General features: G+C 41.2%; 1 protein-coding gene across 1 annotated transcript in view; it reads left to right on the forward strand.

The window, feature by feature from the left end:
- Positions 1-20,417, forward strand: part of IFT80 (intraflagellar transport 80) — a 37,701-nt gene extending 17,284 nt beyond the window's left edge. Inside the window, exons 9-20 of the mRNA XM_071566572.1 lie at positions 1,200-1,379; positions 4,231-4,349; positions 5,826-5,900; positions 7,555-7,718; positions 10,692-10,756; positions 11,107-11,242; positions 11,738-11,885; positions 12,385-12,556; positions 14,028-14,117; positions 14,212-14,384; positions 16,212-16,335; positions 19,154-20,417. Of these exons, the coding sequence (XP_071422673.1) occupies positions 1,200-1,379; positions 4,231-4,349; positions 5,826-5,900; positions 7,555-7,718; positions 10,692-10,756; positions 11,107-11,242; positions 11,738-11,885; positions 12,385-12,556; positions 14,028-14,117; positions 14,212-14,384; positions 16,212-16,335; positions 19,154-19,267 (1,560 nt within the window). The 3' untranslated portion in view covers positions 19,268-20,417. The remainder of the gene's footprint in view (positions 1-1,199; positions 1,380-4,230; positions 4,350-5,825; positions 5,901-7,554; positions 7,719-10,691; positions 10,757-11,106; positions 11,243-11,737; positions 11,886-12,384; positions 12,557-14,027; positions 14,118-14,211; positions 14,385-16,211; positions 16,336-19,153) is intronic.
- Positions 20,418-21,811: the final 1,394 nt, after the last annotated feature.

Genomic DNA, 21,811 nt, shown 5'->3' on the forward strand with positions numbered 1-21,811 from the left:
CTATTTCAGTTTTTAAAGCTATTCCTGTCTTAGAAATGGAGGACTGAATGATTTTTATTATAACATTTTATGTACATGATAAATGTCCCAGACATCTGCAGGGACTATGAATCATTGGAATGGTGGGAATTACACCAAAAGAACTGGAAAAAAAAGCTCTCAATGGCTCTTCAGATTTTTTTTTTTTAAATGTAGGTTGTAATCAGGAAATATTTTAGTGAGTATTTCAATGGCCTGAAGAAAAAAGGCTTGTGGTTTAAAAAAAAAAAAGTAGTTTGGGTTTCTGTGCACAGCAAAAAAAAAATCAGAATATAAGATGTGTTAGAAGCATCAGGGGAGGATTTTCTCCCAACTGTGTCCCCTTTGGTGCAACTTGATGTATCCAAAAGTCAGTTCAATGTCTCCTTAAAACTCAGCTTCACTCACATCGTTTTTGTTACTGCTTTGCTTCTTAAAATTCAGATATATTTGAATATTCAAGTAGTTCTTTGGTTACCACATGTGCTTTTAAATACCCCATTGCAGAGCTATGAAGAGACAATAATTGAGACTTGCTCCTTGTTTTAAAAACTGGTTTAACGTCTCCCTAAAATCCCATGGAAAGGTCATTTCATTTTTTATCACTCAGGGAGACATTTGTTCACAGATATTTGTGTGATCTGTGTTTCTGAGTTGTGGGAAGTGGCAAACAAGTGTCTTGGTCTGAAAATCCTGCTTTTTGAGCAAGATTTATTAACAAGGGTCTGAACTTCTGGGGGTCTTGTACATAAGACTGGGGAATTAAGAATAAAGTTCTTTGCTGGAGGAAATTTTTAACGACAGAGAGTAGAGAAAATATAATTATTTCCTACTAATTGACTGAATTTTATGTAGTGATTGCTTGGATTTATAAGTTGGAGTTGGACCAAGGGTTGGACTTGATTTTGGAGGTTTTTTCCAACCCAATCTATTCTATGATTCTGTGACATGAGAGGGTTGTGAGTAGAAAACTGGTCCCTCCTGTACTTGGCCATTGTGACATTGGAATTTGTGCTTTGCTTGATGGTTTTCCCTTTCTCTATCCCTGCTTTTCAACAGCCTGGCTTGATAAAAACTTAATTTATTGATGCACCTTCAAAAATTCCAACCCTGGAAATCCATTGATTACAAGAAATCATTTCTAAAAAATGAAAATAATAACTTTTTTCCTTTTTTCCCAGTGGTCCTACTGTCTGGAGAAGCCCAGCACTGGCAGCATCCTGGGCATTGGCTGGTGCTCAGATGGCACCCAGCTGGCAGGAGCCTGTGGGAATGGCCATGTCCTCTTTGCCCACGTCGTGGAGCAGAGGTGGGAGTGGAAAAACCTGGAAATCACATTAATTAAGAGGAGAACCATGAAGGTAAAAGGGTATTCCCAGCTCTGGTTTGTCATGCAGAATGGGAGTCTGGGACCTGGTTTGTCCCCTGTGTTCCCAGACAGAGTCACAGCATTCCCTCTCTGAGCACTGGGAGATTCCCAGTGTCCCACATTTCCCAGGTGAAACACTTGGAATGGGACACCAGACCTGTGAGTTCAGTATTAAATCAAGCTCCAAAATTCCCAATTAGGAGCTTTAATGTCCTTTCACTCTTCATTCTTCCCATGTTGAGTTTGTAATTTGCTGATCTCTGAGCACTGGGATAACACAAGATTCCCAGTGTCCCACATTTCCCAGGTGAAACACTTGGAATGGGACACCAGGTCCAATATTAAATGTGGTCAATATTAAATCAAGCTCCAAAATTCCCAATTAGGAGCTTTAATGTCCTTTCACTCTTGATTCTTTCCATGTTGAGTTTGTAATTAGGAGGTCTCTGAGTACTGAGAGAACACAAGATTCCCAATGTCCCACATTTCCCAGGTGAAACACTTGGAATGGGACACCAGACCTGTGAGTTCAATATTAAATCAAGCTCCAAAATTCCCAATTAGGAGCTTTAATGTCCTTTCACTCTTCATTCTTTCCATGTTGAATTTGTAATTGGGAGGTCTCTGAGCACTGGGATAACACAAGATTCCCAGTGTCCCACATTTTCCATGTGAAACACTTGGAATGGGACACCAGGTTCAATATTAAATGTGGTCAATATTAAAACAAGCTCCGAAATTCCCAATTAGGAGCTTTAATGTCCTTTCACTCTTGATTCTTTTCACTCTGAAGTTATATTTGGGGATCTCTGAGCACTGGGATAACACAAGATTCCCAGTGTCCCACATTTCCCAGGTGAAACACTTGGAATGGGACACCAGACCTGTGAGTTCAGTATTAAATCAAGCTCTGAAATTCCCAATTAGGAGCTTTAATGTCCTTTCACTCTTGATTCTTTTCACTCTGAAGTTATATTTGGGAGGTCTCTGAGCACTGGGATAACACAAGATTCCCAGTGTCCCACATTTCCCAGGTGAAACACTTGGAATGGGACACCAGACCTGTGAGTTCAGTATTAAATCAAGCTCCAAAATTCCCAATTAGGACCTTTAATGTCCTTTCACTCTTGATTCTTTTCACTCTGAATTTGTAATTTGGAGAAGCTGGAACAGCAGGAATGCTGTCTTGGTTTGCTCCAGAGAGTGGGAATGGTGACTCAGTGTCTGGGAACACACAGCACAAATTAGCAGGAAAAAATTCCCATTTTTTTCTTTCATTCCCAGACATCGACTCGTACCAGATGAGACTCTGGGAATGATCTCCAAAGGGTTTGGATGTGCAAACACTGAGGAAGTAAAACCAACCCTGAGTCAGGACTAACTTTTAATTTTTGTATTTTCAGAGTGATTTTATTCCTATATATTTATGTAGGGAAACAATACCTACAGGAGAGTGCAGGTCCTGCACTTTGGCCACAACAACCCCCTGCAGTGCTACAGGCTGGGCACAGAGTGGCTGGAGAGCAGCCAGGCAGAAAAGGACCTTGGAGTACTAATTGACAGGAAGCTCAGCATGTGTCAACAGTGTGCCCAGGTGGCCAAGAAGGCCAATGGGATCCTGGCCTGTATCAAAAATAGCGTGGCCAGCAGGACCAGGGAAGTGACCCTTCCCCTGTACTCTGCATTGGTGAGGCCACACCTTGAGTGTTGTGTTCAGTTCTGGGCCCCTCAGTTCAGAAAGGATATTGAGGGGCTGGAGCAGGTCCAGAGAAGAGCAACAAGGCTGGTGAAGGGACTGGAGCACAAGTGCTGTGGGGAGAGGCTGAGGGAGCTGGGGGTGTTTAGCCTGGAGAAGAGGAGGCTCAGAGGTGACCTCATCACTGTCTGGAACTGCCTGAAGGGAAGTTATAGCCAGGTGGGGGTTGGTCTCTTCTCCCAGGCACTCAGCAATAGGACAAGGGGGCACGATGGGCTTAAGCTCTGCCAGGGGAAATTTAAGTTGGAGAGCAGAAAAAAATTTTTTACAGAGAGAGTAATCAGGCATTGGAATGGGCTGCCCAGAGAGGGGGTGGATTCACCATCCCTGGAGATCTTTAAATGCAGATTGGACGTGGCACTGAGTGCCATGATCTGGTAAAGGGACTGGAGTTGGACCAAGGGTTGGACTCGATGATCTTGGAGGTCTTTTCCAACCCAATCCATTCTATGATTCTATGATTCTATGATTCTATGAAAGCTGTAGGTGCATTTTTTTCCTGAATGCTTCAGTAGCAAAGTTAATTATGGACAAAGCAATTATTGTGTCTGTGGAAATGGTTTCCAGGGGTTTGGAATAACTGAGTTCAGCCCTTGTTTTGTGTAATGGAGAAAATCAAAAGGAAGTTGCCACCCTCAGAATGGTGACATCTAAAAAAGTCCCCAACAACAAACCCCCCCAAAACCCCCCAAACAAACAAGACACTTTGTTGTTTAAGGCACCTCCTTAGATTCTTAGATCTTTGAGCTCAGACATCTGTGTTGATCCAAGGCAGACACTGTAATTTGGGCAGATTTTTAGGGAAGTGGCACGGAGGCATCTCCTGAATTTCCTGGACCCCAGAGTGTGGGAGCATTAAAATTCAAACATCCAGACAGGATATCTTGTCCAAATCCTGGATATTGCTGAGCTGCTTTGATGGGATTATTGAACTCTTATATTGCAAATATTCCAATTATCAGTAGCCGAGCACTGAGTCTTAAATGGGAATTCTCAAACATCAGGTGATTTTCTCAATAATGTATTTCACTAATTGGTTGTCATTTCAGCCCTTGTGGGTTTCTCTAACCCCAGGTTTCCTTTGTAGGTGCACAATGTCATGGATGATGCCGTGGATTCCTTGGAATTCCGGGACAGGGTCATTAAAGCCTCCTTGGCCTGTGGATACCTGGTGGTTTCCACCTCTCTGCAGTGCTATGTGTTCTCGTGAGTAAACTCAGCCCTATCCCCCCCAGGGTTTGCCAACACTGGGAAGACAACAGCAGAAACTGCCCTGGGAGCACACTAATTGGTTCTAATTAATGTCTTTTTAATTAACTGAACTATTGAGTGGAGTATCTCAGTGAGGTGAGTGATGCTCAGCATTCAGCCTGTGATAGAGCCCACGAGAAAGGGCCTTTCTCCAACCTCCACATTGCTGTAAAACTGCTCAGAAATGTTTAAAAATATATTTATTTCCTATAAATATGATTTGCTGTTTGCTGAGAGTCCTGGGTCAGCTGCTGGGGGGAAGGGATGTAACAATGAAGGCAGAAGTGTTGCTGCATCTTCTTATGTGGTTCTTATTGTTCCTGGGCTTCCTGAATGCATCATATTTGTGGTTCTTACTGTTCCTGGGCTTCCTAAATGCATCATTTTATGTGATTTTCTGTTCCTGGGCTTCCTAAATGCATCTTATTTGTGGTTCTTACTGTTCCTGGGCTTCCTAAATGCATCATTTTATGTGATTTTCTGTTCCTGGGCTTCCTAAATGCATCATTTTATGTGATTTTCTGTTCCTGGGCTTCCTAAATGCATCATTTTATGTGGTTCTCTATTCCTGGGCTTCCTAAAAGCATCATATTTGTGGTTCTTTATTCTTGGGCTCCCTTAATGCACCATTTTATGTGATTTTCTGTTCCTGGGCTTCCTAAATGCACCATTTTATGTGATTCTCTGTTCCTGAGCTTCCTAGAAGTGTCATATTTGTGGTTCTCTGTGTTCCTGGTCTTCCTAAATGCATCATTTTATGTGGTTCTCTATTCCTGGGCTTCCTAAAAGTGTCATATTTGTGGTTCTCTGTGTTCCTGGGCTTCCTAAATGCATCATTTTATGTGGTTCTCTATTCCTGGGCTTCCTAAAAGCATCATATTTGTGGTTCTTACTGTTCCTGGGCTTCCTAAATGCATCATTTTATGTGATTTTCTGTTCCTGGGCTTCTTAAAAGCATCATATTTGTGGTTCTCAGTGTTCCTGAGCTTCCTAAATGCATCATATTTGTGGTTCTTTATTCTTGGGCTTCCTTAATGCACCATTTTATGTGATTTTCTGTTCCTGGGCTTCCTAAATGCACCATTTTATGTGATTCTCTGTTCCTGAGCTTCCTAGAAGTGTCATATTTGTGGTTCTCTGTGTTCCTGAGCTTCCTAAATGCATCATTTTATGTGGTTCTCTATTCCTGGGCTTCCTAAAAGTGTCATATTTGTGGTTCTTACTGTTCCTGGTCTTCCTAAATGCATCATTTTATGTGGTTCTCTGTTCCTGGGCTTCCCAAATGCATCCTTTTATGTATTTCTCTCTTCCTGGGCTTCCTAAATGCTGTTTAAACACTTATTTAGGAATATCAGATGGTCCCAATGACTTTGGTGACTCCAACTCTGTGTTTGCACTGTGGGTTTAATGCTGGTTTTTCTCTCTTTTCAGTACCAAGAACTGGAACACCCCCCTGATCTTTGACCTGAAGGAAGGAACAGTTAGTTTGATTTTACAAGCAGAAAGGTGCTTTTTGGGGCTTCTGGGGATGCTCATTATTAGATGTGAATATAACAAAAATATTAGATATAACTATCAGATGTTAACAACAAAAATATTAGATATAACTATCAGATATTAACATGCAACATAAGCACAAATTGAAACATTAGAAATAGAAAATTCATATTTCTAATGCATTTAAAAATAGGAAAATATTTTTGAAATCCTAAATGGTTCAGATAATAAATATTTCTCCTGGAAAAGAGATAATATTCACATTAAAAGTGAACTTTTCCATAAAGAACTTCCAGAACATCAACAGGCTTGATGTGACTGAACTGGAAAGTTGTGGAATCTTAAACGGTTACCTTCACATTGTTGAAAATATCTTCATGTTTTTCTATATTACTTAATGATTTTTTCTTTGTTTTTTATTTTGTTTTTTCTTTGTTTTTTCTTTGTTTTCCTTGGTTTTTCTTTGGTTTTTCTTTGTTTTTTCTTTGTTTTCCTTGGTTTTTTTCTTTGGTTTTTCCTTGTTTTTTTCCTTGTTTTTTCCTTGTTTTTTCCTTGTTTTTTCCTTGTTTTTTCCTTGGTTTTTCCTTGGTTTTTCCTTTGTTTTTCCTTTGTTTTTCTCTTGGTTTTTTTCTTGGTTTTTTTCTTGGTTTTTTTCCTTTGGTTTTTTCCTTTGTTTTTTTTTCTTTCTTATTTTTCTTTGGTTTTTTTCATTTGTTTTTTCTTTGGTTTTTTCTTTGTTTTTTCTTTGTTTTTTCATTTGTTTTTTTCTTTCTTTTTTCTTTGTTTTTTCCTTTGTTTTTTCTTTTGTTTTTCCTTTGTTTTTTCTTTGGTTTTTTCTTTGTTTTTTCCTTTGTTTTTTCTTTGGTTTTTTCTTTGTTTTTTCCTTGTTTTTTTTTTTTTTCTCTTTGGTTTTTCCTTTGTTTTTCCTTTGTTTTTTTCCTTTGTTTTTTTCCTTTGTTTTTTTCCTTTGTTTTTTTCCTTTGTTTTTTCCTTTGTTTTTTCCTTTGGTTTTTCCTTTGGTTTTTTCTTTGTTTTTCCTTTGTTTTCCTTTGTTTTCCTTTGTTTTCCTTTGTTTTCCTTTGTTTTCCTTTGTTTTCCTTTGTTTTCCTTTGTTTTCCTTTGTTTTCCTTTGTTTTTTCTTTGTTTTCCTTTGTTTTTTCTTTGTTTTTCTTTGTTTTTCCTTTGTTTTTCTTTGTTTTCCTTTGTTTTTCCTTTGTTTTTTCCTTTGGTTTTCCTTTGTTTTTCCTTTGTTTTTTCCTTTGTTTTTTCTTTGTTTTTCCTTTGTTTTTCCTTTGTTTTTCCTTTGTTTTTCTTTGCTTTTCCTTTGTTTTTCTTTGTTTTTCCTTTGTTTTTCCTTTGGTTTTTCCTTTGGTTTTTCCTTTGTTTTCCTTTGTTTTTCTTTGGTTTTCCTTTGTTTTTCTTTGTTTTTCCTTTGTTTTCCTTTGTTTTTCCTTTGGTTTTTCCTTTGTTTTTCCTTTGTTTTTCCTTTGTTTTTCCTTTGTTTTCCTTTGTTTTCCTTTGTTTTTCCTTTGTTTTTCCTTTGTTTTTCTTTGTTTTTCTTTGTTTTTCTTTGTTTTTCTTTGTTTTTCCTTTGTTTTTCCTTTGTTTTTTTCTCTTTGTTTCTTTTTTCTTTCTTTTCCTCTGTCTCTTTTTTCCTCTGTAGGCATTTTCTCCTTGTGGATGGTGGAGGACTTTACTTATACTCATATGAAGGGAGATTAATTTCCTCTCCCAAGTACCCAGGCCTGAGAACAGACACTTTAAATGCCCAGACAGTGTCTCTGAGCAGCGACACCCTGGCAGTGAAGGACAAAGCTGATGGGAAGGGTAAGGGTTTATTACAACAATCCATGTATTCCTTATAAAAACAAATTGAAATTATGGGTATTACTTAAAACTGATTAAAAACCTTAGTGAATTATCACTGTGTGATGGCTCAGAGCCTTGAAATTGTTGCACAAAATAATAGAAAATTGGTTTTTTTCACTCCCTGACACAGTTTTCTAAACCCTCAACAACTTGTGCTTTCCTGTGGCTCTGAGAAGCTTCCAGTCCTTTAGTGGGATTAATTTCAGTTCTCAGATGTTCTTTGCTTTGGTTTTTATAGATTTGTATCTTTATAACTTGATCTTATGTTTGTATCTACCTGAAGGGAAGTTGTGGCCAGGTGGGGGTTGGTCTCTTCTCCCAGGCACTCAGCAATAGGACAAGGGGGCACGATGGGCTCAAGCTCTGCCAGGGGAAATTGAAGTTGGAGATCAGGAGGAAATTCTTTGCAGAGAGAGTGCTCAGGGATTGGAATGGGCTGCCCAGAGAGGGGGTGGATTCCCCATCCCTGGAGGTTTTTCAGCTGAGCTTGGCCGTGGCACTGAGTGCCATGATCTGGTAAAGGGACTGGAGTTGGACCAAGGGTTGGACCTGATGATCTCAGAGGTCTTTTCCAACCCAATCCATTCCATGATTCTATAAGTGGTTCAAGGAACAAACACAGCCATGAGCAAACACTACAGAAGGAGAGACCATGGAGTCCCACCAGGTTCACAGGGATGTCCAGCTGGAGTGCTCCAAGAAAGGACTGAGAAAGTTAAAGGAGGGAAAAACTCATGTCCATGTTTTTGTGGTTTTTCAGCTGAGCTTGGCCGTGGCACTGAGTGCCATGATCTGGTGAAGGGACTGGAGTTGGACCAAGGGTTGGACTGGATGATCTGGGAGGTCTTTTCCAGCCCAATCCATTCTATGATTCTGTGATTCCATGATCTTTATAGATTTATTTCTTTTATAGATTCATATCTTTATGTCTTGATCCTGTATTTGTATCTTTATACATTTATCTCTTTTATAGATTTGTATCTTCATGGCTTTACCTTATATTTGTATCTTTATAGATTTATCTTTTTTATAGACTTGTATCTTTATAGCTGGATCTTACATTTGTATCTTTATAGATTTATCCCTTATAGATTTTTATCTTTATTTCTACACATGCAAAGCTGCTCTTCTGTCTCAGTGCTGTGTCCTTAAAGGTTCTGATGCCCCTCAAATGTTGTGTTCTGGCACCCAAAGCTCTTTAATTCCAAACCACCACAAGGCCAGAGGAGCTCCAGGTTAATTTTTGCATCCAGGAACACCTTTTTGTCACCTCTTTTCTTTGTTCCATCTCTTGGTGCAAACTCTTAAGTTTTCCTTTGCAACAATTTAAATGTGAAGTGTCTGCTGGAGGAGACACTTTTATTCCTGACAAACCCCTGATCTATACCTCAAAATATCCCTCTCCAAGCAAAAAAAAAAAAAAGAAATTACATTTCCCTCATGTTTTTGCTACTCTGTGCAACTTCTGTGTATTTTTTTTCTTGTGCATCCTTATTTTTTATCCTTATTTTTTTGAGTTTCATTCTGATTAATGATTTTCAAGAACAGGAATAGAACTGTGATGTGTGTTTCATTCTGAAGGCAAATTACTACAGCAAACAACACATCAAAGATATTTAAAATATCTATATGATAACTAAAATGGATTTTAATCAGCAAAAATGTATTTCAGTGATATTCCCTGGTAATAAAACACATCTGATAAAAGAGAGTTCTCTGGGTGTTCAAAGGGAGACAGTGCCCTTTTTAAATATTTTTATATTTATATAAAATAAATAAATATATTTTATATATTTGTTATATTTATACTTAAAAAACAAGGCACATTTTAGGTTTTAAATGATTGAAAAATGATGTGGAGTTTTTCCAGGTAGGAAAAAAATAAAACCAAACTTATTGTTGAAATCCTTCAATTGGAGATTAATGAGAATTTAACCAATTTTAATGTGAATTTGGTGCAGGGGGTTTTTCACAGCTCCCCAATCTCACTTCCTCCAGCTGCTCTGGGGGCTGTAAAATCGACTTGCTTGGGCAGATCAGCACCAATTTCATGCCTAAAAGTGAGAGAGAAAACCAATTCTCAGGAACAACCCCCACAGTCCTTTGTGTTTTCAGCCCTTTTTTTCCTCCTCTGGTGGGTTTGAGCAGCTGCTCTTACAGTTGGAATTCTGCCTGTAAGATGCTCTGTCCTGTCACAGCCCCTCTGAAAACGTTGCTTTGATCCTTCCCCACATCAGAGTTCTCTGTTTGGCCACAGAAAATTCATGTAAAGAGGTTTTGGAGCACTTGGAGGTGTGTTTGTACAGAGGGAGGGGGAAACAAAGAGAGAAACTTTATTTTTGGGCAAGGTGCAAGTTGGAGTTTTCACTGGATAGCCCAAAAAAACATGATGTAGGTGGGGGGTTTTGGAGGGTTTTTTTTTGCTAAGGGTGAGGCAGAGAGAGAGTGGAACAAGTGGTCAAGGTGCAAGAATTATATATATAAAAATCAAGCATCAAGGAAAATTCAAATACCAAGTAAAATTTTAAATACCTGCACAAACCAGGTGGTTTTTGAGGCAGCCAGTTATTAGTATGTAATGCTAATTAATCATAATTATAAGCAGAAACCCTAAGCTGTCCTGGGAGAAAATGTTTAAGTATAAATATAACAAATATATAAAAATATGATTAGGAATTCCAGATAAAGGAAATAATTAACAAAATAAGCAATGCTGCTGAAGGAGGTTTTACCCAACAGCTCCAAGGGCATCTTTCTGTATCTGATATTAAATCCTCTATTCAGTCAATGGTGTCACTTCTGACACTTCATATTCCTCAAAGTTAAAGTTGAATAAATCCCACACTGGGAACATGAATTTATTCACTTGTATCAGAACTTGGTGTCAGTTCTGTTGCTTTTAACTAATAAATTCTATTTTTTTTTCTTCAGTTATCTACATATTTGAAGCTTTGTCTGGAAAGCCACTGGGTGATGGAAAACCTCTGACCCACAAGGTGAAGGGGGGATAGAATGTCTCTTGTTTATTATAGTCAGAAATTAACAGTCAGTAATGGGTTTGCTCAAAAATGGGACTGTTAAAGGTTCATGAAATTCAGTTTATAAAATCATAAACCACAGAATGGTTTGGGTTGGAAAGGACCTTAAAATTCACCTAAATCCAACCCCTTGCCATGAAATGCTTCATTCAACAGGGAAGTCACACACAAAGTGTCTTCCACGACCCAATTTATCCAGAGTTCTGTGCCTTGTTTGCAGGAGAACATTCACTTGGTTGAATTTCATGTGCTTTCTGTGACAGGAATGTCTGACATAAAGGTCAGAAATTCTCTTTTTTCCCTTTCAGACTGAAATTGTGGAGATTGCTTTGGACCAGAAAGGACTTACAAGTGAGAGGAAAATAGCTTTTATTGATAAGAACAGAGATCTTTACATCACTTCAGTGAAAAGGTTTGGGAAAGAGCAGAAGATTGTCAAAATAGGTAAGAAAAATTCAAATTATTGTTTAGGTACATGCTAGGAGAGAAATAGATTTTGATCAAGTACAAGAGACAACATTTGACTTTTAATTAATAGTGAAATTGAGCTTGAAAAGAACTTTAGAAATCAAAGAATCCCAGACTGTTCTGAGTTGGAAGGACCCACAAGGATCATCGAGTCCAACTCTTAAGTCAACGGCCCACACAGGGGATTGAACTCATGACCTTGACATTATTAACACCAAGTTTTAATCAACTGAGCTGATCTCAGGGTCAAAAAGTCCTTTGACTTTCATAAGAGGGAGGTAGAAACAATTTTAGTGCATTTTGTCTAAATTCTGGTCATTCTTCTGTGAGTTGCACGTGAAACACGTTCAGATGTTACACCCTGGGGGTCCAAACCAGCCCTCTGAAAGGAACTGAAGGTGGTGAATAATGACCCTTTTGAGAAGTGTCCCTTAATTTTGGTGTCTCTCATGGAAATGCCTTGAAATTCAGGGACAATGGTGCAAAGTGTGGCCTGGAATGACTCCTCCAACATCCTCTGTGGGCTGCAGGACACCCATCTCACAGTCTGGTACTACCCCAACACCGTCTACGTGGACAGAGACCTCCTGCCCAGGACCCTGCACCAGAAAGATGCCAGGTATGCATCACCCTGGGCTCAGAAAGGTGTATTTTAATTAATTTACTCACCCTTACCAAACTGTGTGCAGCTGAACCAGGATCCAGGGCTGCAACTTTTAAAACTCTTCCACTAATCACAGTGGGGTTGGATCAAGGGTTGGACTTGATGATCTCAGAGGTCTCTTCCACCCCAGTTCATTCCATAATTCTATTATTCTATAATTCTGTGGTTCATGTTACTGTTTCTTGATTAGAAAATGGGGAAATATGGGGGGTTGAGTTCAGTCATGAGGTTTGGAGTAGAACTGATGATGTGCAGTTTGAAAGGAGAGCAGCATCTTGGTGCAGAAGCAAAACCTTAATTATATCTCATGAAACCTTGCACAAAAACAAACAGAAAAGGTTAGTTATGTGTTGGAAATTAAAACCAGAAAGGTTTGTTTGAAGTGATAATTATCAGTGATAATTGCTGTGGGGCAGGAAGGAGTGAGTGTTGACTGCCCTTTCTTTCCCTGCAGCCAGTTCAGCAGAAACCCCCAGATTGTGAGTTTTGTGGGCAACCAGGTGACCCTGAGGAGGGCAGACGGGTCCCTGGTGCACCTGAGCATCTCCCCCTACCCTGGCATCCTGCACGGGCACGTCAGGGCTGCCAGGTGGGCTGATGCCCTCAGGCTGTGCCGCTTTGTCAAGGTGGGTGCCCCTCCTGCCATTCCCTGGCACGTCCATGGCTGGGGGGTCTTTAATGGTCCTTTATTTCTGTGAATCTGCAGGTGGGATGTTGCATCTTCTGCCTTGGTTTGGGCTGCTCCTGGAAAATCCCACACTTTCCATGATTACCCAATTCCACCCTTTTCATTATAAACAATAATTCTTATTTTAGTCCCTGGGTTGAACACAGGGACTCTCAAAAGTTACAACCTTAATTTTTCATGGCTTAATAAAAATAAAACCAATTAAGAGTGACCTTCATCTCCACAATTATCTCTTATTTTTCATACTTTATTTCACTTGTTTTTGTGTTTTCTTTTCCCTTGCTTGCTTTTGTCTGTATTAAGGCAACAGCAACAGATGAGGTGAGTCTGGGAGTCTTTAAAGCAGAACAAAATCCCTCCAAATTCTGGTTCCTTTATCCCATTTGCTCCTAGAAAAGAGTTTTCCTCATGACCTTAGATGTGTATTTCAAGTATTTTTGTAACTGCACTATAACTTCAATGCACATCCACATGACTTAATTATAATTAACTGTAACAGAGTCTTTATTTTCAGTGTGAAGGGTCTTCACATCATCTGATTTTGAGCATCCAAATTAGATGATTTTGATTTTGGCAACCCAGATAGTTCAAAATATTTCCAATCAGGAATAAGAAAATGGGCCTTATTTCTGAGGGAGAAAAGAGCAGCAAAACCCACCAGAGTCCTGAAACTTCATCTTCTGGATAGTTCCAGGCTCAACTTCCAGTGTTACCTTTAAGTTTATAAATAGAGAAGGGGGAAGAAAACCTGACACAGAATTTTCTGAGCACTTGGTTCTCTGAATAATCTTAATTCCCCCAAAGGAAGGTTTGTCCTGAGTTCTGGAGAAGGTCAGTTGGGAGCCATGGGAATGTCTGGATTTTACTCAGTGTAGCTCTTTATTCTGATTTAAACCCATTCACAGGGCAGAGTGTTCCCAAATCTGTTACTGAACAACAAAAATACCAAAACCCACTTAATTCCATGTGAACTAAAGGGTCAAAAATTGCATTTTCCTTGTCTGAACTAGAGTTTTCAGCTGTGGTAGCCTGAACTGTGCTAGAAATATGTTTTAGCAGTTTGTCTTTGTCATCATATTGTCACTGTCATCATATTGTCACTTTAAAAGGTGCCCAAATGTCCTTTAGGATCTTCCTAAATGTTCTCTTGAGTTCATGGGGTTTCCTTAAGGTTGTGTTAATAAAAAACAGTAACAACCAAGCAACAAAAGTCATGAAAATTTAAAAAAGGGTGCAATAATATTTCCACCACCAAGTTTTTCTAATTCCTCGTTGTGAGAAATAATTAAGCCCCTCCGAAATGGGCTAATGAGAAATGTGTTGCCATGATATTTTCAGGAGTTGTGCTCTTGCTTTGGGGAGTCCTTTTTAGCAGGATAACACATGTCTGAGGTTTATTTTCCTTTCAGGACCAGACCCTGTGGGCATGTCTGGCTGCCATGGCAGTGGCCAACAGGGACATGGCCACGGCCGAGATCGCCTACGCAGCCATTGGGGAGGTGAGCACAGGGGGCAGGCTCCCACTTCTGCTGCTCCACTGCTCATTCTGCTAATGAATCTCCCTAATTAAACTGCTGTGCTTGCCCCTGGCAGATTGACAAAGTTCAGTACATCAATTCCATCAAGGAGCTGCCCTCCAAGGAGTCGAGGATGGCTCACATGCTGCTGTTCAGTGGGAACACCCAGGAAGCTGAAGCTCTGCTGCTGCAGACAGGCCTCATTTATCAGGCTATCCAGCTCAACATCAACCTCTACAACTGGGACAGGTGGGATTTCTTCAAACAAAATATATTTATAAGCAGTTTCCCTGCTAATTTACATCAGCTGCTTTATTGCTGATTAATACTTAGCTGGGTGATTTTCTGTCTCTAATCACCCAGATCTGTAAAAGGGTGAAGTGAATCCCACCCTGACAATAACCAGACAAAGGAACATTCTTGTGCCATATTTAGAAATTCTGTGATAAAGGCCCAAAACATGCTTGGAAGGATTTTTGAATAACATTTTGCTGTTTCATTGCTGTTAACAGAGATGAGTCCTCAGTGATGCCCCAAACTGGATGTGACCCTCGAGGAATTAGGGCTGGTTTGAAATGTCTTGTTGCTAAAAATAGAGCTGTGGCTACTCAGGCTCCCAGCACTGTGTAGGTGGATAAAATATGAATTAGGCCTGACAAAACAAAGTAGGAATTTCCCCTTTAAACAAAACCCCACGTTGTCTGACAGAATTTTCTGAGGCCATTTACTACAAATTTCTCTGCTGTGTTCATCTCACTGGGGGCAAAGGGTCATTTTCCCCCCACATCTCTGGGGTTTTTGTTGTGTTGCCTGATACGAGGCTGTGGCAGGGGAGATTTAGGCTGGGAATTAGGAAAAGGATGGTCTGTTGTTTATGTGTCATCTAAAAACTCTTCATATCAAACATAAGTGTTCCTTAAGCCATTGAGAAGAAAACAGATGGGAGGGTAATGACTCACATTAATGCAGTGCAAACCTTTCCCACCTCTACAATGTTTGTAAACACTGTATAGCACATGCCATAACTGTGCATTGTGACTGTTCAAAAGCTATTCCTGACTGTGAAAAAGTTACTAAACATTATTACTTTCAGCCTTTTATATTGAGAAGGCCAAACTCTAAAATGCTCTGTATTACCCTGAAGTAAAAACCTTCCTGTTGTCAAATGAATGATGAGGTTGTCAACAAAAGTAATTGTTGGGTATTTTCCATCAAGTGGGCACTTTTAACCTTCTGTCACTGCCACTAATGTGGCATTGCTTGGCACTGGGCTCAGGGAGCTGAGCCTGCAGCCCTCACTGTGTCCTGTGCCACCCCCAGCGTGTCCTGTGCCACCCCCAGCGTGTCCTGTGCCACCCCAAGCATGTCCTGTGCCACCCCCAGCGTGTCCTGTGTCACCCCCAGCGTGTCCTGTGTCACCCCCAGCGTGTCCTGTGTCACCCCCAGCGTGTCCTGTGCCACCCCCAGCGTGTCCTGTGCCACCCCAAGCGTGTCCTGTGCCACCCCCAGCGTGTCCTGTGCCACCCCCAGCGTGTCCTGTGCCATCCCCAGCGTGTCCTGTGCCACCCCCAGCATGTCCTGTGCCAGTCCCCAGCATGTCCTGTATGTCCTGTGCCACCCCCAGCGTGTCCTGTGCCACCCCATGTGTCCTGTGCCAACTTCCAGCATGTCCTGTGCCAACTCCCAGCATGTCCTGTGCCAGTCCGCAGCATGTCCTGTGCCACCCCCAGCATGTCCTGTATGTCCTGTGCCACCCCCAGCATGTCCTGTGTGTCCTGTGCCACCCCCAGCATGTCCTGTGCCACCCCCAGCATGTCCTGTGTGTCCTGTGCCACCCCCAGCATGTCCTGTATGTCCTGTGCCACCTCCACCATGTTCTGTTCCACCCCCAGCGTGTCCTGTGCCACCTCCAGCGTGTCCTGTGTGTTCTATGCCATCCCCAGCATGTCCTGTGTGTCCTGTGCCACCCCCAGCGTGTCCTGTGCCACCCCCACCATGTCCTGTGCCACCCCCAGTGCCAGGAGCTGTGCCAGGGCATTTCTGCAGCCTGACAGCCCCATTTCTGCTTCCTCCCAGGGCCCTGGAGCTGGCAGTGAAGCACAAGACACATGTTGACACAGTCCTGGCTTACAGGCAGAAGTTTTTGGAGGATTTTGGTAAAAAAGAAACCAACAAGAGGTTTTTGCAATATGCAGAAGGTGTAAGTGTTGCTCAGGGTTATTCCTGCAGCCTGATTTTTGTGGCCAGTTTGGGAGGGTGGGGTGGGGTTTGCTCTTCTCTTCTCCTCCTGTGGTTCAAATATGAACATAAATCTGAGGTTTTTACATCTGAGTGCAAGTTCATGGTTGGGGGTGTGGCTGCTTGGCCAGTAAGAGCTGGGCATGTGTTTTGTTTGAAGGCACAAACACAGAATGTGTATATTTAATTATCTGGCAAAGATCCTACAAATGAAGGCCCAGTTGTGTTCTGCAAACAGGGAGCTGGGCCTTGCTGTGGCTCAGTGTGTCTCTTCAACGTTTTTATATCATTTTATGGATACCAACAATGACAAACTTTGAGATTATCTGGATATTTAGAGAGTGAACTACAACCCATTCTCCAAATGTGATAACCAGTTAAATACACATTGTCATCAAAGCCTTGGAAACCCTCTCTGCCATCACTTCAATTTATTAGTATTTTCCAATTTTTTGGTATTTAACAGATCTTAAAGCAGAGGGCAGATCTGAAAGTTCATAACTGGAAGTGTCTTGGATTCCCCTGGAGCCTTTCCATGGATTTCCCTTGTGCACCTTTCCCTCAGCAGCCTCATGGCCTTCCTGCTTTTCCTCTCATTGTTCCTCAGCTTTCTGAGGGTGAGAGAAGGAAAAGAGAACTTTTTTCTCAGGTGCTTTCACTGCTGTAGCTGCTGGATCAGGAACCACAGCCAGGCTGTTTGCTGGAGCCTGGACTTGGACTCTGCTCACCCCACTGTCCACAGAGCTGGTTTCTAATGGCACTCACCAGCTTTTGGCACTTCCAGGGGTGTTCCTTTCTCTGGAGGAAAAGCTGCACATCTCCAGCCCCCAGTGCTCCATCCTACAGTGCTTTCCCTGGAAAGGCTGCACATCTCCAGCCCCCAGTGCCCCATCCTGCAGTGCTTTCCCTGGAAAGGCTGCACATCTCCAGCCCCCAGTGCCCCATCCTGCAGTGCTTTCCCTGGAAAGGCTGCACATCTCCAGCCCCAGTGCCCCATCCTGCAGTGCTTTCCCTGGAAAGGCTGCACATCTCCAGCCCCCAGTGTCCCATCCTGCAGTGCTTTCCCTGGAAAAGCTGCACATCTCCAGCCCCCAGAGCCCCATCCTGCAATGGTTTCCCTGGAAAGGCTGCACATCTCCAGCCCCCAGTGCCCCATCCTGCAGTGCATTCCCTGAAGGAAAAGCTGCACATCTCCAGCCCCCAGTGCCCCATCCTGCAGTGCTTTCCCTGGAAAGACTGCACATCTCCAGCCCCCAGTGTCCCATCCTGCAGTGCTTTCCCTAAAGGAAAGGCTGCACATCTCCAGCCCCAGTGCCCCATCCTGCAGTGCTTTCCCTGGAAAGTACAGGAAAGAGCAGCACAGAGCCCAGGCACTCCCCTCCTGCAGCCCTCTCAGCTGCTGTCTGGCAGTGTGTCTTCCATCCACTTGATGGAGAGAAAATGGTGTTAATCCCCTGGTGCTTCTGAAAGGCACGTACTGTCTTTAGAGAGCTGTGGATTCTGGAAGGATTTCCAAGCAAGGTGTGAGCAGAGTGATTTCTCACCTTACACTCAAAGCTTGGGTATCACACTGCAGCTTTCTGGAGTGAAGTTCCTGAGGTTTTCCACATCCCTGTGCTGGGGGTCTTGTCTGCTGGATCTGAGGGTAGGAGGGAACCTGTTTAGTGAAGTGGATTTTAAGCTGTGACTAAATTTTCTTTGCAACCTCTCAGACTCATAAAGCAAAATCAGGAAATCACCAGAGCATTTAAGAGAACAGCACAAGTTTGTGCTGCTGTTCTTTCTCAAGGAACAAAAACAGGGGTTTATTTTCCCTCCAAACACCTAAAACTCCTTCAGGCTTAAACCAGGAGCCTTTTCTCTTCTCTACCCTGATCTAAACCATGTGCTTAGTTGGTATATCTGTACATTTTACATATCAGGTTGTTAATACCTCGTACATACCCTGAGGATCCTGGACCCAGCAATGCATCCTGACTTTTGGGGTACTACCCTGAGAATGTGGGGCTTGCAGTTACCTCTTTCCTCCCAGAGAACCTTCCTTGCTGTCCCTGACTTTGTTAACAGAGGAACTCCAGAAATTCCCTGTGCAGCACTTGAATTTCTTCTCCCATCCCATCTTTGACAGTGTTAATTCTCCAGCAGTGAAACTGAACTGCACAGTTACATTTTTCCCCACTTTTTGGGCACATTTTTGTGGTCTCCTCATCCACCATAATCCATTTTTTTTCCCTCAAGCATTTTTGGGAAGCAGAACAACTGTTGTGCCCCCACATTTGTGTCGTGGCTGTTGTGCTGCAGTTTCACTGACACACGAGACAGGCAGAAAATGCCAATTCTCTGCAGCTGGAGAAATGCCAGGGTAAAGCCACAACATTTATTGATGCAGAAGGCCAATTTCAAGCAGAAATCTGATTTCTGTTGTAGCAGATAACAAGTGGAATGTGCTCTCAGCTTACTCAGAGGAGACAGCACTGATTTATTATTGATAAATTCTCAGGGACAGGACACTGATGTCATGACATGGAAATAGGAGCAAGTTATTTTTGAGTTTTAATGTTTTATTGCCAGACACAATGAGATGTGGTGCTTTGGTTAAAAGAGATCAGGTTGGTTTGTTTTAAAGGTGAAAGCTCTGCTAGAACTCAACTGTGCCTTCATATCTTCCATGAGAAGTTAAATACTCCCCACTTTGTGTCTTCAAATTGCCCTGCTGGTGAATAACTGTCTGTCTGACCTCTCTCTTACTGACCTCTGTGTTTGCTTTTCTGTCCTTACAGCTGGAAGTGGATTGGACTAAAATCAAAGCCAAAATAGAGATGGAAATTGCTCGAGAGAGAGAACGAGCAGCAGCCAGTGCTGCAGTGAGGACCAGTGTGACTGTGCAGCAGTAACTGGGGGCACTGGGGGCACCTGAACACTCTGCTTCAGTGTTTGGGACTGGCATGGTTGGATAAACATGAAAAAAAAACCCCACAGCAACATTTTGTGGGCAACAGGAGTGAGGGTTTGTGTAGATGGTAATCTTTGGGTGAGACAGGATTGTTTATTTGCTCTCATTTGGGGCTGGGTTTGTGTTCTGCTGTCCTGGCTCCAGGGAGAAGCTCCACTGTGGCCCAGCATGTCTGGAAAAAAAGGCAAATCACCTGTCTCTGTCAGTGGATTTTAAATTTCTTTTGCCCTTAAAATGATTAACCTTGGTTGCCTCTGATGAAATACCAATGTCTCTGTTTAAGGTAAGAATTTGGTTATTCCTGAGCCTCAGGGTCCTCTCCAAAGACTTGTTTAAATTGTCCTAACCCAAAGTTGGCAAACTGTAAGTACTGAAAATGTTACAGAGCAGCTTGAGCCTGTAAAGTACAAAACATTTCACTCACAGTTGTGGCAATTCCCATTTCTGTCAGTGCATGTGGAGCAGCAAATTATCCACTAAGATAATTTCTTATCACTTCAACAACTCAGGTTGGTCACTGAGCAGACTATTTACCAATAAAGGGTCTTTTCTGAGAGAATATAAACTGTTTAAATACTTTGGAATGTGTTTCTGAGGTAACAAACACCACTGGCTGGTTTTGTGGCATCCAACATGTATAACTGACAATATTTAAAATAGGAAACAATAAAATAATTTTTTCTGTCCAAAGCACTTTATTTACAAATATTGTTTTTACACTTGTGTTATTTCATCAAGATACATTTTTGTTTATTCTGCATATAGAAGAGGCTGCACTGGTGAGATGTTCTTTGTAGAAGCAAAGTTATGACACATGAGCAGGTTGTTCAGCATTGACATTGTGTATAATGTGGATTTTTCAATCAAAATTCCTGTACATGTGGCAAATTTCTTCTGGGTTGTAAATCATTAAATGACCCTTTGGTGCATAGTTTATAAATTTCTTAATAAATCATTAAATGACCCTTTGGTGCATAGTTTATAAATTTCTTAATAAAACCAAATAAAGACTGGGAGTTTTAATCTCTCTAAAAGCTGCTGCATGGGGTGATCCCACTGATGACCTGGCTGCTGAATAAATCATATTTTGGGTGCTTTTAGTTGTGTTTGCAGGTGGTGGGAGAGGTTGTTGATTTCCCAAGCCAAGGAAACTAAAATATTTACCACTAATCAGATCAATATTTTATCACACACATCCAGTCCTGAGCTCCTTTGTGGGAAACAGCAAAACCAAACAAAGATTTTGGCAAAACATTGTTTATTTTTACCAGTTCTAAATGCAGGAACCTGGGACAGTTCCTGGGTATAAAATGTAAATTTCAGGATATTTCCAGGTGGAAACTTTGCATGGTTTGGGTGGAATTGTGGCAGGGATTTTAAATCCTGGAATTCCAAGGAAAGGGCTGTCTGCATTTTGTTCTGCATTGCATTTGTACCTGCTTTGGGTAATCCTCAAAAATTATTGACAACTTTTAAGTAAAAAGAAATAACAGGAGGTTACAGATGGTTTGTTACATTATTGCCCAGTGCAAACCCAGAGACTCTTCAGGGACTTCATGTCTCTTACAAATAAATAGTGCCCTTAAATATTTAAATATTTAAGGTTGATTGAAACCATCCTAAGCCAATGTAAGAAGGGGGGAGTAACATGGTTGGAATTCCATTTTAGGTGCTGTTGTGGTGGATCAGTTACCAAATAAAGCCCCAACTTTGCCATGGCAGGGAGGGAGTTGAGCTCAAACATTTCTTTTTTTCTTGACCACAGGAAATTCTCTCTGGTTCTAAGAAAGGAGATGGGAAAATATCTCTTTAAATGAGGTAAAAGTAAAACACTCAGGTGAGTGTTTAAAAGCCTATTGCATATTTTTAATAGTTGAGAGGAAACATTAAAAATATATTTTGTTTTCTGGTCTTTAAGACTTTGAGATCTCTTTATCTGTGGGGTTTTGTCCTTTGGGGATGGAACAGGATGAAGCTTTGAATCATCTGACATGAAAATTTGATTTCACAGTTTCCACAGAACCATTTCCTGCAGAAAAACCCTGGTGATTGTTGCCTTACACACTCCAGAATAGTCAAAATTACAACTCACCAGTCATGGAAAAGCTGCAAGTTTTCTGAACCAAATTTAATTCTGAAGTTTAAGTATCTTTATATAAATAGATGTGTAAATGTAAATATTATATCACCTAGAGATAAGGGGGAAATTGTGGGAGACACAGTTCATTGAGTTTTATATTTTTAATTATATATATATATATGGGTTTAATTTTTTACTTTTTTATTAAACTTAGAAATTCTGAGGCTTCCATTTCTTATTTTTTTGTTACACCAAAATGACCTTTTACTCTGCAGGGTATGGGGAGGAAAAAAAGGGGTTTATGAATGAATCAGGTGGAAGAATCTCTATTTCCAAAGGACATTTTTATTGATCCAATTCAGTGCTACAAAACTTCCAATGCTGAAACACAAGCTGTTGATTTTT

Source organism: Pithys albifrons, chromosome 11, assembly GCF_047495875.1.
Source record: "Pithys albifrons albifrons isolate INPA30051 chromosome 11, PitAlb_v1, whole genome shotgun sequence".
Lineage (NCBI taxonomy): Eukaryota > Metazoa > Chordata > Aves > Passeriformes > Thamnophilidae > Pithys > Pithys albifrons.